This window comes from Camellia sinensis, chromosome 1, assembly GCF_055761805.1.
Source record: "Camellia sinensis isolate YWXY chromosome 1, ASM5576180v1, whole genome shotgun sequence".
NCBI lineage: Eukaryota > Viridiplantae > Streptophyta > Magnoliopsida > Ericales > Theaceae > Camellia > Camellia sinensis.
Window position 1 is genome coordinate 95,090,943 of NC_138961.1, and position 16,057 is coordinate 95,106,999.

The 16,057-nt window shown below is 39.5% G+C and overlaps 1 protein-coding gene and 1 long non-coding RNA gene across 5 annotated transcripts in view; both read left to right on the forward strand.

Moving 5' to 3' along the window:
* The first annotated feature begins 477 nt into the window (after window positions 1-477).
* The window catches only part of LOC114314967 (alcohol-forming fatty acyl-CoA reductase), a 32,601-nt gene continuing 17,021 nt past the window's right edge, over window positions 478-16,057 (forward strand). For 3 of the 4 annotated variants that reach the window (XM_028261535.2, XM_028261537.2, XM_028261534.2), the window contains exons 1-4: window positions 478-646; window positions 773-876; window positions 15,615-15,817; window positions 15,956-16,056. In XM_028261535.2, coding sequence (XP_028117336.2) covers window positions 568-646; window positions 773-876; window positions 15,615-15,817; window positions 15,956-16,056 — 487 coding nt within the window. In that variant the 5' untranslated portion in view covers window positions 478-567. The remainder of the gene's footprint in view (window positions 647-772; window positions 877-15,614; window positions 15,818-15,955; window position 16,057) is intronic. The other variant, XM_028261533.2, reaches the window with a different exon arrangement.
* On the forward strand, window positions 5,611-7,326 carry LOC145796075 (uncharacterized). Its single transcript, XR_014336803.1, has 2 exons — window positions 5,611-6,572; window positions 6,643-7,326. It is a non-coding gene; the product is annotated as an uncharacterized LOC145796075 (long non-coding RNA).

Sequence of the window (16,057 nt, forward strand, 5' to 3'; positions counted from 1 at the left end):
CTCCAGTCCAAACTCGATTCTCTCTCTTATTTTTGTATTATATATTTTGGACAACTTCAATCATAAGTAATTTATTAATATTTCTGTGTACACAACGCTTAAATGATTGACAATAATTTCTTTTTATGATCAGTAAAAAAAAATTATTGATAAAAATTAATAATACAGAGATAAATATCAATAAAGGGAAGTGAGTGCACAAATCATCCTAACAAACTAGACGCTCCCAGCTATGTTGAAACCGCAAAAAAAGCCCAATTATCTGCTAACACTACACTGACTAACGGTGATTTGGGTTCCTTTATGACAATAATTATATCAAAATCACAAGCCTTTTTTTTTTTTTTTTGTAAATATATGAATTTATATTATGTTTATTAATTTTATTTGTGGTATATTCCATAAAAAATTTCCCAACCACACAGTGCACCGTTTTGTCGTTTTGGAACTTGCTATATATAAAATATACATGAAAGGCAATACAAATCCCAAACACTTGGAACTCTATTTTCTTCTTTTTGCATTGCATCTTAAACTCTCTCTTTAGCTTCTCATTTTCCTTGTCCAATGGAGTTGGGTAGTGTTGTCCATTTTCTTGAGAACAGAACAATTTTAGTCACTGGTGCCACTGGCTTTCTAGCGAAGAGTACTCTCTCTCTCTCTCTCTCTCTCTCTCTCTCCATATATGTATATATATATATCTCTCCATATATGTATATATATATATATGCATGGTTTTAATGAGAATATGGTTGTATTTGTGTGGATGTAGTATTTGTGGAGAAGATACTAAGAGTTCAACCAAATGTGAAGAAACTCTATCTTCTTCTAAGAGCTTCAGACGCTCACTCAGCCTCTCAACGGTTACATAATGAGGTAAGCATAATGGTTGCAGCCCTGAAGGAAGTCTGTAAATTAAAACATATAGGAGGGAACCAAGAATTCATTTGTGGGGTCAACATGAATAATTTTTTTTATATGAATTAATATAATTTTTTTTTTGAATTCAAAAAATAAACTAAAATTTGATATTAAATTAGTACATAAAAAATAAAAAACAATCATATATTTAGTGATTTTTTTTTTAGATAGGTATATTTAGTGAATTTAATATATGAATAAAAACATAGTCATGTATTAAATAAGTCTTTTTACAAATCAATTTAATCATCTATCAAAGTGAAACTCACGTTTTTTCATATCTCGAAAGTGTTCAATGATTGACTTTATAATAAAATTCTCCGCAATTTCCTTTTTAATGTACACAAACAAAGAGTTTGTAAAAAATTATATTTAATATATGAATAAAAAGAAGTGAATTTTTAATTATAATTTATTCTTTATTTTAAGTTTAATTTTTTTTTTTTTATTTTTTTGGAAAAGAAGAGACGAAAAAAAAGGAATGGGCCATCTAATGAATAGGTGAGGCACACACGACTTGATAATGACAAAAGAGGGGCATATTTCCTACACAATTATATGTAATATAATTTATTTATTTTTTTAATTTAAGCGGGGGACGTGGCCCTGTTGCTCCACGCATAGGTCCCTCCCTGTATATATATTTGAGAGATCATATTGATACATTTTAAATAGGGTAAATTTATATTTGATCGTTTTTTCAATTTGATTTTTAAAATTTATTTGTTTGTTTTTTTTTTTTTTTTTTTAACGTTTCAGGTTTTTCTTAATTTATTCCTAAAGTTAATTTTCATTAAAAGTTAGATAGAGAATGGCACATTAACAATCGCGTATCATAAAAATATTTTATTATATGTAACTCACATATCTAACATACAATTAAACTCTAATATAATAATATATTTTTTTATGTTACATGAAAAATTTTGAACGTAAATTAGCTTTAGGAATAAATTGAAAAAAAAAATTGAAACACTACGGGCAAAAATGGAAAGAAAAAAAAATTTAAGTGTCAAGGTAAAAAAGTGATCAAATATTAAACGACAAAGAAATGGAATATTTTTATACATTGGGATTAAATTTATATAACTTAAATAATGAGAAATAAAATGACAAGACATATATTTTGGGGACAAGAAATGGAATATCGGTAGCATTTAAATTGGGTTTTTAATTTTTAACAATGGTGTTATAAACATTAATTAGGATATTAATTAGTGTATCAAAATATGTTATGATATTTTTAAAATTATGGATCTCACTCATTATATAAATTACAAAAATTTAAAACTTCTAAAATTATGTCACATTACCGTTAATATATTAATTAGTATATCAATTGGTACATATAGTTTTATTCAATTTTTAAACTGCTATCACTTTCAGGTGTCATTTGGCAATTAGGTTGGGTTGACTTTTTAGCTAAATTAGTCACACAAAAAAAAAATAAACTAAAAAACTAATCAGAAAAAATATCACACCTAAATTACAATCATTTAATTTTTTGTTCTCTCATAAAAATCAAAAAAATTTAAAAATTAATCAAAATAAATTTTTTTACCTAAACTAAAACGGGCAAAACGCCAACCCAACTTCCAAACGAAACTTACACGTTTGGTTTTTAAAAAAAAAAAAAAAAAATGATACTTTAAGATTGTTTTTGTCGAGATCTAACTCTGTGTTAAATACAAAATTTAAAAAAGTAAAAATAAATATCTCAAAATTGGCAGTTAGAAGGGACAAAATAGAGGGGAAAATAATTTCAAATTTGGCGATTGAAAATTCTAAATCGAAGGGTGCAAAATGACATTCAGTGTATTTAGCTTGAGTTTTCTGAATTAAGTTTTTAGAAAATTGATTTTTTTGATTTTCGTATTTTTTTGTTTTTAGTGAATATTTTTTAAATTTTAAACATTTTTTAAAAAAAAATTTATGCACCTTACTTAGATGTATCTAAAAAGTAAAAAATTTTAAAAAAAATATTTTTTAAAATTAATAAATACATAAAAATACAAAAATGTACTGAATTCTTATATTTTTTTATATTTTTGGTATTTAGTGAATTTTTAAAAGATTTTTTTTATAATTTTTTTACTTTTGAGGTATATTTATGTTAGGTGTGTCTAAAAAGTAAAAAAATTGCTTAAAATATTAAAAAAATTCAGTAAAAATAAAAAAATACGAAAAATAAGAAAATAGAATTTTCTTAAAAGTATTTTTTAAAAAGTAAAAACAAGTAAGGTGAATAGTTTTGCGGGTTATTTACACGTAGTATCTCTATATTGTTATTAAAATATTATTTTTGTTGTTTTAATTTTAATTATAACAGTTAATTTTTTATATTTTAAGTCAAATTGTAATTTCATTTTTACAATTGTTTATCATTACAAAGGTGACAGATCTTGTCATTTGAAGCATGTGTGACATTTTTGTTATCTCGTTAGCATCCTTACATTGAAAATAAAGGGACTGAAGTAAGATTTTGATGAAAATACAAGAATATTTGGGGTGTTTGGGAAGTTTGGTTTTTTTTTTTTTTTCACTAAAAGACAAATTGGTTACGAAACAAAAAAAAAAAAAAAAAAAAATCAATCCAAATAAAATATCATATCAAACCCCATAATCATTTCACTTTTTATATCACAGATATCACATCCAACCACAAAAGATCACAGCTATCTTCCCAAATACAAAAAAAAAAAAATTCTCTAATAATATCCTACAACTAAAAAAACTGACTTTCCAAACACTCACTATATTTAATTACCTGTATTTTACAATCTATAATTTTCTAACTATAAAATTTTATTATTTTGCGATAGTGAAACTTTATTTTGTATTTTTCAAGCTGAAAAGGAGGAAGTGGCGTTTAATAATGGGGAATTTACAAATCAGCAATACTATTTTAAAATAATTACAAATTCATAAAAAAAAAAATTATGACTTTAATCATTAAAGTATATAAATTTTACTGTAAATCTATAATTATTTTTCAAAACCAACACTGATTTGTTATTTCTCCTCTAATAATCACTAGTTAAACACCCCAAAAAAATATATATATATTAAACCAACTATTTTGAATGATTATATAGATAGTAGTATAGAAAATTTAGTTCACTTGTCCCATTACAAATCTATTCTGAATGATTTTATACATAAAACTGGTTGGAGTGTCTTTTTACTACTAGAAAACTACTTTAAGGGTTTTTTTCTGAAAAATTCTATAATTTGGATCTAGTATTTTTAAAAAAAATGGACGATGTGGAGTGATAGATTTGGAATTCTCATGGATCCAAGCAGATCTCCGAACAGTCCTCATGTAGGTACCTGAAACAAGAACAGCTTCACTCGGAGGTGCCAGAATTAGCACTCCGACGATTTAATTAGTCTTCTCTTTTATCTAGTGTGAAGTTTAGTTTTTGAACATACCTCACCTTTGGAGCTCCCTCATTCTTTTATAGACTATTACTTCTTAGGTTCTATCCTTTACTCTGCACCTCGTCTGGATCTCGGCACTCTACGACAAGGAATCAGCGTCTAACCATGATGCCAGTGTAAGGGACTACTAGGCTGTTGTTCGCAAATATTACTCGGATGAGGCCCCATGGGTCGATCCGCATGTTGGGCCCGATACCATTGGGCTACGTTAATTCGCCTCCCACAATTGCGCCCTGAGTAGTTGACTATCCACAGACCCGTATAGTCGGCGAACTTAGCTTTTGAAGAGGCATCAGTTAAGACACGTATTCTGAGTTGGGAAGGCGGCGGACGCGCTTTGTCGACACCCATGCCAGAACCAAAAAAGACGTGCTACATAATGATTGTGGCATCCCGCCTCATCGTGCTCTCGCTTCATTTAATGCATTTTGAAATGTTTCCATCATTTCATTTCACCTTAGCTTCATTGTTGCGCAGCATTCGTGACTTCTACCCCAAGACTTCCACCGTCTTCCTCCTGTTTTTCTTCCAGCCTGCGATTCTTCCATTTCCCTCCGTAAATTCTCTGAGCACCTCTTTTCTCATTTATTTGTCATTCAGCCCCTTGTGCTTCTTTTTCTTTTCACACTGGTCTTCCCATGGTGAATCACCTTAAGGCTTTTCTTTCTAAAGATAGAGTGACAACGTTTCGTCGTCACTTTTCTATCCCTGACGACGTTCAACTATCATTGGTTGAGGATGGTGAAGTGAGCATGGAGAGGGCCGACAAGAACACCATTGTGTTCTCCCTCTTGGCAATCGCTGAATGGGGTGTCTATTTTCCTCTTCAAGAACTATACTACGTCATTGGGGTTTGATTCCGTCCCAACCCAATGTCAATTTCTACCTAATTGTGATGGGCGTGATAGAATTAAATCGCCACCTCCAACTTACCTTAGGGATTTCAACTATTCGGCACTGCTACGTCCTTGCCAAATCGTCTGGTTGGCAAGGGCGGTATTTTCTCAGGTCCAAGGATACCAATCATTATCTGGTCACCATACTTGCCAACTCTGGCGAAAAGGTGGATGACGTGATGGTGGCCATTTGGGACAATTGGGAGTTCAGCGAAGGAAAAGTTCGCCAAACTCCTATTCCCAAGCGTAAGGGTGAACCAAGTCGCCGATTAATCCTAACTAAGCCTTTTTCTCATTTGGCATTATTTTCATTTGTCATGTATACCATCTAACCATTTTATTTCTGATGTAGGCAACAACCTGAAAAGATCCCTTGCCTGTACTGATGAGTCAATGCTTGATCAAATCAAGACGGTCCTTGCTTTCGTTGGTAGGCCAAATCTACAAGGCCAAGGTCGTGCCGCACACATCTTACTTTGGTACGACCTGACTTGCACCACCTTTTCGGCGGCTGATCACATTCCTATTCCGAGAGGCCAACAGCAACTTACGGCTCTCATCTTCCTTAGTTTCGTTTATCTAAAGGACATCGGCGTTGGGGGATCATCCATCAGCGAACAAGCCAACGATGAAGAGGCCGTGAGGGAAGCCAACCAAAATGGTGTAGACCAAACTATCGACGCCGAACAATCCGTAGACGAAGACGCTGAGTTAGTCTTCCCCTATAGCGAACTGTTCTTTGACCTTGAGCAAGTCAGCTCCAGTGAACGAATATAAATCAAAAGTCAACGAGAAGAAGACATTTTCCTAGATTTGGACGATTTACTCGAAGTCGGCTCAGAAGATATAGCGGGTGAATTCCTTGCTCAGTTTGCTAGATGACGTAATGCCAAAAGAATGACAGCAAGGCGGCTGATGTTGAATAGGTCATTGACGTTCCTCAAGTTACCGAAGTCACCGAGGCTGAGCCGGCACAGGAATCGGTGCGCGATAACAAAAGTTCCCTTGTGCCTACACTGAAGGAATCGGTGGCAGATCAGAGGGGGGAGAAACGTGCCGCCGAATCAGTGGAGATGGCCGAACAATCTCTTCGGGAAAAAAGGTCAAGGATTTCTCCCCCCTGACCTTGCGGCACCATCTGTAGTTCAGTCAAAAGTTAAAGGGCCACCACTCGTAACTGGCGCCTCCGCAGTGAAGGATCCTATAGTGGCTTTGAGGGTAGCCGCGACCATAGCCCTTCTAGTAGACAAGGCCACATTCCACGCCAAACCGAATGTGGTTTCCGTTGCTCTGGCCGCACAATCGGTTATTTTGGTAGCTATCTCTGCTCTATATTCTTTAGTTTAGTACTTCTCATTACTTATGGATTTTGGTTTTGCACCAGGCCTCCGAGCGGATTGCTGAAATCGGATGTCGCCAACTCAATGCCTTGGAACTGATTAGTGCATTGAGGGCTGAGATGGCGACCGAACAAAGCAAGATGAAATCAGCTATAGATGATTTGGCTGTTTCTGCACAGAAGGCTGATGCCGAAGCAAAAAAGGCCGAGGAGGAATGTACTAAAGTTGTCGCCGAAGAAGAAAAAACAAAGCATGTGGACTTGCTACGCCGTGTTGCTGAGGAGTAAGCGAACCTTGTAGACTCTACGCTTCAAACGGCACAAGCATATTTGGACAAGCTGAAAGTTGAACTTCAGCAGGCTCATTCGGCCATGGAAGAAGCAAAGTCAGCGGTAGCCAAGGCCTTTGATGCCAGAGAGTTGATTGCGAAAGAATGGTACACCGATGAAGCGTTAAAGTTCAAGAACAGGGAGTTCAAACACAACTGGCTGAAAGCCTTAGCGGTGGGAAAAGTCATGCTTGATATGCCGATTCTGCAGGAACAGGAAAAAGTAGAGCCTCTAGAGTCGGACCCTAAGGAGTTTTGAATAATATAACCAATGTCAATCTGTTTTCTTGCTTTTTACGTTTGTTGTTTGTTTTTATGCTGTCATGAGGACGTTTTCATATATAAAGTGAAACGGATGTAACGACTCATTTTATCAATGAGAACAACCTATTTTTGTTTTTTTCGTTTTTCTTGATCCCTGATTATCCAATGGCATTAGTGATGACGCAATGGACTATGATTAAAGAAACCAAGTAATGTGTACAAACCACCCTATTCCCCATTCCTCACTCCTTGAGCACCATGCAATGGTCAAGTGGGGAAGGATGGGTCTATTCGGCAGCAATTTTTTCTTACAGAAGATTTGATGCCAAATATAATGTTAAAGAAACCAAGTAATGCGTAAAAACCACCATATTCAGCGTTTCTCATTTGAGCACCATACAGCGGTCAAGTGGGGCATGATAGGTCTATTCGGCAGCAGTTTTGTGTTCACATATTTGATGCCGAATAGATTCATATATCTGCCCTTGCCCCAATTGATTGCCTGATGCGCCAAATAAGTGATCGGCTTATGCGTATAACTCATCTTGTTCGGCATGCCTCATTCGCCTTGAGCACCATGCAATGGTCAAGTGGGGCAAGATGGGTCTATTTGGCAACAGTTTTGTGTTCAACAGATTTGATGCCGAATAGGTTCATATATCTTCTCTTGCCCTAGTTGACTGCCTGATGAGCCAAATACACAATCAGCTAATGCACAAGTGGTGTCAGCATCGAATTGATCTACATTTCCGCGCGTGGCGTTAATGAGGCGTTGGATATGGTGCCAACATAATAAATGCCAAACGTTGTTCACAGCCATCCACAAGCATCTTAAACACGTTGAGAAAGAACTATTTGTAAAGACAACTATGTCTTCTTAGTGCTGAAGAGCATATATGTCGGGAAGAGTATTCTACAACAGTAGAGGTGAGAGAAGAACGTTAGCAGATCTTGGCATCGAGATGACCCACAACTTGCGAAATGAAGGTATTGGCACTGGAAGAGGAAAGAGTAGATACAGGTCACTTGGTGAGCAAACCAATCCCCCTAGAAAGAAGGGATCCAACAGATCTGCCAAGACGCAAACTAGAAGAACTACCAAAACCACGAACACCCAATCCACCACTCATAGTGAGCCTAGTGGGCCGCCCTGTCCGTTGAGTTTTTTGGTCTTCATTAGCAGTAAACCAATGACTGAGGCAGATTCGTTTGTCCATGACCCAAACATGGCAGTCGAATTTACTCGGCAAATCTTTCCGCCTAAAGTGCACCAATCCGTGGCGACGCGCATAGACTATGACATATTCAAAGAGGAGATTCATGGAGTTGTCAGAGGACTATACTCTTATGAAGTTGGCATGCGTCTTCGAACTGCTCGTAAACAAATTGAGCACAAAGACAGACGCATATGGAATTTGGAGCGCGGACTCAAGGAGGCAGAAGATTGAGCTGAAAATGGAGTCTGAAAAGTGAAGATCGCCGAATTGAAAATGGCTAATGCAGGACATTCGAAAGATACGCCTGCATAGCGACTGTTGGACCGTGCCATAGCCGACAGAGATACAGCAGTAATATTTGCGCGCGAAGCCATCGAAACTCGGGAGTACAATAAGGGGTTTTTTGAAGGGCAAAAGTCAGTATTGACAAGACGATGGAGAAATTAGCCGATGACGTATGTTGTTGCGAGAATTGTGGCTTCAAAAACAGATGGCTCAAGGCATTACAGGTGGCAGGAGTTGATTCTGCCTCCTCATTATATCAAGATAACACATTGTCGTTTGAAGCCTATGATCTTGAGAAAACCGATGATAAGGAAGAGGTTGGAAATCCAAAGAAGAGTTAGTCGACAGTTGTTTATCGTAATCATAGCAACCTATGCTTTGTAATTTAGAATAACAAATTGACTAATGTCTTGTATCCCAAAACATGATAATAATATGTCTTTCACACTTCTTGCCAATCCGTGTTTTCTTTTCACACTTCTCTTCTGAATACCGCATTACATGCCGATCACAATGGGCACTTCAAATTCGGAGACTTATGTTGGCCCTACGTGCGGAATAGCATGCACGCCGAGAACGTAGGGCACTCCGAATTCAGAGACTTGTGTTGGGCCGATGTGCTGAACATCTTTGTACATCGAGCACGTAAGACGCTCCGAATTTGGAGACTTGCGTTGGCCCCACGTGCTGAACATGCATGCATGTTGAGCTCGTAGGAAGCTCCGAATTCGGACACTTGCATTGGCCCCACGTGCTGAACATGCATGCATGCCGAGCATGTAGGATGCTCTGAATTGGGAGACTTGAGTTGGCCCCACGTGCTGAACATGCATACATGCCGAGCTCGTAGAGCGCTCTGAATTCAGAGACTTGCAGTTGCCCCATGTGCTGAACATGTATGCATGCGGAGCACGTAGGGCATTCCAAATTCAGAGACTTGCGTTGGCCCCGCGTACCGAACATGCATGCATGCCAAGCACGTAGGGTGCTCCAAATTTGAAGACTTGCATTAGCCCCACGTGCTAAACATGCATGCATGCCGAACACATAGGGCGCTTCGCATTGGAAGACTTGCGTTGGCCCTTGTTGGGACCCTTGTTGGCAACCATGGTACCTAGAGATACAAAAAGAGCCACATCCAGCATATATTACAGAAAAACGACATCTAGCATATATTCATCCTATAATGCGGTACTATTACATCGTGCACAAATACATCATGCAAAAAGAACCACGGAAGGCACACGATACATCATGCAAAAAGAGCCACAAAAGGCACACGTCAGTGATAAAATTTGCGAAGATAGGTTGCGTTCCAAGGCCTAATGGTTTGCCATTCATATTAGAGAGGTAGTATGCCCCTGCTCCGGTGATGGAATCAAAACGGTAGAGGCCGTCCCAATTAGGATCGAGTTTGCTGTCAGACGAAGTCTTCACGGCAAGAATAACCGTTTTCAACACCAGCTTATCGAGAACATAATGGCGCAAACACACGTGGTGATTATAAGACTTAGCGAGCAATTGTTAATGCCGGGCCATGGCGACAAGTGCATGGTCTTGACGTTCTTCGAGCAAATCCGTATCCAGTGCCAGCAGCATATCATTGCGACTAGTATAGAAAGCCCTGAAACAAAGCGTCGGTAAACCAATTTTGAAAGGAATGATAGCTTCATTACCAGAGCATAGGGTGAATGGCGTCTCACCGGTGGATCGACGAGGCGTGGTCCGATGAGTCTAGAGGACAGTGGGGAGCTCTTTGTCCCACTTGCCTTTGGCCTTCTCTAAATGCTTCTTAATGCCATCCAGGATGACCTTATTGGAGGCTTCAACTTGGCCATTTCTTTGCTGATATGCGGGCTAGAAGAAGTAGGGTCGAATTCCATACAAACTACACAGCTCATGATAGACCCCACAATCAGATTGAGTGTCGTTGTCAAAGATAAGTGCCCGAGGTATGCCGAAGCGGGTGATAATGTTCTTCCATACAAACCATTTAACATTGACGTCCTAGATATGGGTCAAGGGTTTGGCCTCCACCCATTTGGTGAACATTTGGTGAAATAGTCGGTAGCGACTTGCAGAAATCATTTCTTTACAGGGGCTCGAGGCAGTGACCCGACATTGTCTAGTCCTTATTGAGCAAAGGGCCATGGACTAGTGATAGAGTGCAACGCTTCGGCGGGCAAATGCATTAAAGGGGAGAATTTTGGACATTGTGCACACTTCTTTACGTAGGTGTCAGCATCAGCTCGCATAGTAGGCCACCAATAGCCTTGAGTGATGGCTCGATGAGCCAATGATCTTCGTCCCATGTGAGCACCACAACTGCCTTCATGAATTTCGGCCAGAAAGTTTTCAACCTTAGTTGGATGGACACATTCTAGGTAGGGCCTAGAGAGAGATTTATTAAAGAGTTATCCTTAAGGGTCCAAATAATACCGTAGGGCCGTGTTGCGTAGTTTATGAGCTTTTTTCTTGTCCTCGGGTACTTTCTCTTTGGAAAAGAAAGCCACAATAACATGGATAGTAGTAGGCTCAAGGACGTGGATACTCGGTTATGACAAGAAACTCATTTCGATGGTCTGTTTTACTTCCGAATTGAAAGTCGAAGCTAAGCAAGCGAGGGCATCGGCATATGTGTTCTGATCCCTCGTGATCTGGTTAAGTTCATGTTGATCGAATTGTTCAAGAACAGAACTAGCGATGCACACATAAGCGGCCATGCGTTCATTCTTAGTTGTATACTCCCCCTTCAATTGGTTGATGACGAGTTTGGAATCACAGAACACTTGCACTTGCCTGGCCCCCATGTATAATGAGTTCCTGAGGCCGACCAGTAGGGCTTCATACTCGACCTCATTGTTGGAGGCGTTAAACCCAAGTTTTACTGATTGCTCGATGACAGCCCCTCTAGGTGTCATAATTACAACTTCGGCTCCGCTTCCATGCTGATTCAAGGAACCGTCACAATACAATTTCCATATGTTTCCGACATACATCCACCATTATGCAGGTTCCTTAGAAGCTGATAATGGCTGCATAACCGACTGGGATTGGATGGTGAATTCAGCAACGAACTCCGCCAACACACTGACCTTTGATGGCTGTCCTTGGAGCAAACTGAATGTCATACTGCCTGAGTTCTACATCCCATTTGGACACTTTACCCGACAATTCTGATTTCTGGAGGATTGAGTAGGGAGGATGATCAGTCAACACACGGACAATGTAGGCTTGGAAATAGTGCATCAACTTCCTTGCGGCCATTACAAAGGCAAGAATCAATTTTTCCAGGAGGGGATATCAGGCTTCGGCATTTACCAGTGTCTTGCTGATGTAAAAAATGGGTTTTTGTTCATCGAATTCTTCGGTAAGAAGGATGACACTGACAGCTTGGTCTGAAACAGCTAGATACAGAATGAGAACATCTCATGGAGTGGGAGTGGTCTGCAATGGAGAGGCACAGAGGTAGGCTTTTCAGTCCCTGTAAGGCCGTTTGAACATGCCCGTAACTAATCGTTTGTATGTTGCCCTAGCGTTCTTTAATCCAAACCACATGAGCATGTAACAATAGGTGCCTCTTGGTGTCAGGAACGCTGTCTTGTCTTCATCGGCTGGATTCATGGCAATTTGATGATTAACCCCTGTAAGCATCCAAGAAAATCATACTGTGGTGATGGGTAGTTGCATCCACGAGTTGGTCGATTCTCGGCAATGGGAAGCAATCTTTTGGACAAGCCTTGTTCAGGTCTGTGAAATCCACACAGACACGCCACGACCCAGTGTTTTCTTCCTCACCACAATAGTGTTGGATAGCCATGTGGGATAAGTGACTTCCCCAATAGCCCCGACCTCTAATAACCTATCAACTTCTTCAATTACGGCAGCGGCATGCCCTGCAATTGAGCGGCGACTTTTTTGGGTAGCCGGCTTAACTGTCGAGTCAACATTCAAACAATGCATTGCAAATGTTGCATCAATGCCTGGCATGTTGTCGGGTGTCCAAGCAAAAACATCAATATAACCGAGAAGAAATGACAACAGCTCTTGAAGCTCGGCGTTGTTTAAACTTGCATTGAGTGAAAAGAACTTGTTTGGATCGTCATTAATAAGTATCCGATGCAGGTCCTCTATAACTTTGTCAGCTGGGACTTTTTCGACGTCTTCTAGGCTCTCCTGATTCAAGGTTACAATTGAATTCACTTTCACTTCCTTGGAATTTTTGCTTAGGGCCGACATATAGCATTCCTTTGCAGATCGTTGAGAACCGCAGACTTACTCAATTCCGTATTGTGTCGGGAAACGGAGCAACTGGTGGTAAGTGCTCGGCACAACTTGCATGGCATGCAGCCATGTTCGGCCCATGATTAAATTATAAGGTGAGGGGAGTTTAACGACCAAGAACTCAACATCCAGTGTTTTGGTGCTTGCACACATTGGTAGCATGATTTTGCCAAGGGGATATTCTAGATTAGTGTTGAAGCCAAAGAGGGGGTACTCAGCTAGGTGTAGGTCTGGGTCGTTGAAGTCGAGTTTGAGAAATGCCTTGTAATACGTGATCTCAGACGTACCTCCTTGATCAATCAGGATACACTCGACGACGAACTTATTAACGCGCAACCCGACCACGAGGACGTCATCATGCGACATAGTGAGTCCTTGAAGATCATTATCCAAGAAATTGATTTCATTAGATAAATGACGTCACTTGATCACCCTGTCACATGTTGAATTAGGATCGGTCGATTGTATGTGCACCGAGTGTACACTGTCACATGGGGGTATGCTGTATATCATATAGATCATACCAGCTGGAGGTGAATCAAGACACACGGTTAGTACCTCCAGGGTTTTCTTCATTTTTGGCAGGAATTCGGCCAATTTTCCTGCTAGGACCAACTCCTTTAGATGATCTTTAAGGGCATAACATTTATCGGTCGTATGTCCATGATCTTGATGGTATTCACATCTCTAATCTTTGCGCTTCTTGTCGGGTGGCCCAAACATTTTATTCGGCCATCAGAAAAAAGGCTGACGCTGTATCTAGTTTAAAACCTTGCTTATCGGCTCGCGAAACTCAGTGTATGGCTTATCTGGCCATTTACGACGCCTACTTTCCAACTGATACTGCTTATTTTGTCGCGAATCCCGACGATTATACTTTCTGGACCGGTTCCTTGTATCTGGTCTTTTTCTCGATGGAGTTCTTTTCGATAGGGTAGAGTCCAAAGGTTGGGCCATGACAGGCACAACCATTTCTTCATCTTGCAGGCTGACTTTGACTCTGATTGCATCATCCTCTGCTTTGCAATATTCCTCCACTTTTTTCATGAAGGACCAGACTATTTTAGGAGGCCCCTGAGTTAGTGAGCTTCCAATGGGCTATCAGAATTAAGTCCCATTTTGAAGGTCGTGATTGCTATAGTGTCGTTGCAATCATCGTCCACGAGGTTGAAGCACTCCAAGTAATGTACCGAATACTCGCGCAAGGTTTCTCCTTGTTTTATCTTCATCACCCAAAGAGAATCCGCTTGCTTTGGTTGCAGTTCATTAGTGATGAATCTGGCCCTGAAGGATTTCTAGAGTTAATGAAAACTCCCGACCGATCCAGGTTCAAGCTTTAATACCATCTAACGGCCAAAGGTCCTAAAGTCCTGGGGAAGATTCTACACATAAGCGCTTCGTTGTCTCCATGCAATGTCATAGCTTGCATCTAATGTCGCACATGATCCTAGGATCTGACTTCCCATCGTACAATGTAAATGACGGGCTTTGAACTTCTTAGGCAGAATGGCCTTGGCGATGCATCGCACAAAAGGGTCATGAGTAGCCTTCTCGTCGGAATCATCACTACTGTGCTTATGTTTGTGCCGCACTTGTGGGCTATCATCCGATGAGTTTGAAGTGTTTGGTCAAACCCGCTTTCTAGGCTCTTCTCTTGATGTCTCTGAGTCACTATTATCCCCGCTCCTACAGGGGTGGCGTTGTTTGATTACTTTCTTCTTTGGCGACCGATCCCCAGCATGTTGTGGGGGAACTTGGGCATTGGACAACTCCTGATGTAGGCGTTCATTGTCAGCTGCCGTCTTCTCCATTCATTGTTCATTTCATTTTTCTTGATTGATTAGGGTTTGCATGGCGTTCTCTGCAAAAGATGAAGGTAAAGGAGTTAGCGAGTCGAAGTTCAGGGCTCTGCGTGCGGGCATGTCTTCTGGCCTATGCACCATTCCTGGTGTAACGTCAACATCATCGCCTATGAGCGGAAGATCCCGTGCCAAATCTGTCATGGATGAGTTTGAGTATTTCCACAGACAACGCCAATTGTGGAGTGATGTATTTGGAATACTCCTGGGTCCAAGTAGATCTCAGAACAGTCCTCCTGTAAGTACTTGAAACAAGAACAGCTCCGGTCGGGAGTGCCGGAATTAGCACTCCAACCGTTTAATTAGTCTTCTCTTTTATCTAGTGTGAAGTTTAGTTTTTGAACGTACCTCACCTCTGGAGCTCCCTCATTCGTTTATAGACTTTTACTTCTTAGGTTCTATCCTCTACTCCACAACTCATTTGGATCTCGACGCTCTACGACGAGGAATCGGAATCCAACCGTGATGCCAGTGTAAGGGACTACTCGGCTGTTGTTTGCAAATATTACTCGGATGCGGCCCCATAGGCCGATCCGCATGTTGGGCCCGATACCATTGGGCTACGTTAATTCGGCTCCCACAGACGATTAGATTATTCAATTTTCGATACATATAATTCGATATTCCTGATATCAATACCCCTATTTAAAACATTGCATGCCATCCATTATAGTAGAAACAATTATTCCAATAAATCCAAATGCCATTCTAACAAAATTGCATCATTTTATTTTCAAGCCTTGGGACTATAATTTTGGTAATCATTTTTATTAATGTAGGTCATATCAAAGGACTTGTTTAGGGTTCTAAGAGAGAAATTGGGTGCAAATTTGAATTCCCTCATATCGGAAAAAGTCACTCCGGTCGCCGGAGACATTACTTGTGAGAACTTGGGGGTTAAAGACTCTAATTTGGTGGAAGAGATGTGGAAAGAAGTGGATATTGTAGTTAATTTAGCAGCAACAACAAATTTTGAAGAGAGGTATCGGCTACAAAATCTTAATTCATCTAATCATATTGGATACACATTCTCAAGCTAATGATTTTTTTCTTCGCCGATCAAAAACTAAAATAATGATTTTTTTTATTTTTTTATTTTTTTTAATTATTTTTTTGGTAGATATGATGTTGCATTGCTTCTCAATACATTGGGAGCTAAGCTTGTTTTGGACTTTGCAAAGAAATGTACTAATATAAAGATGCTGCTCCACATATCTACAGG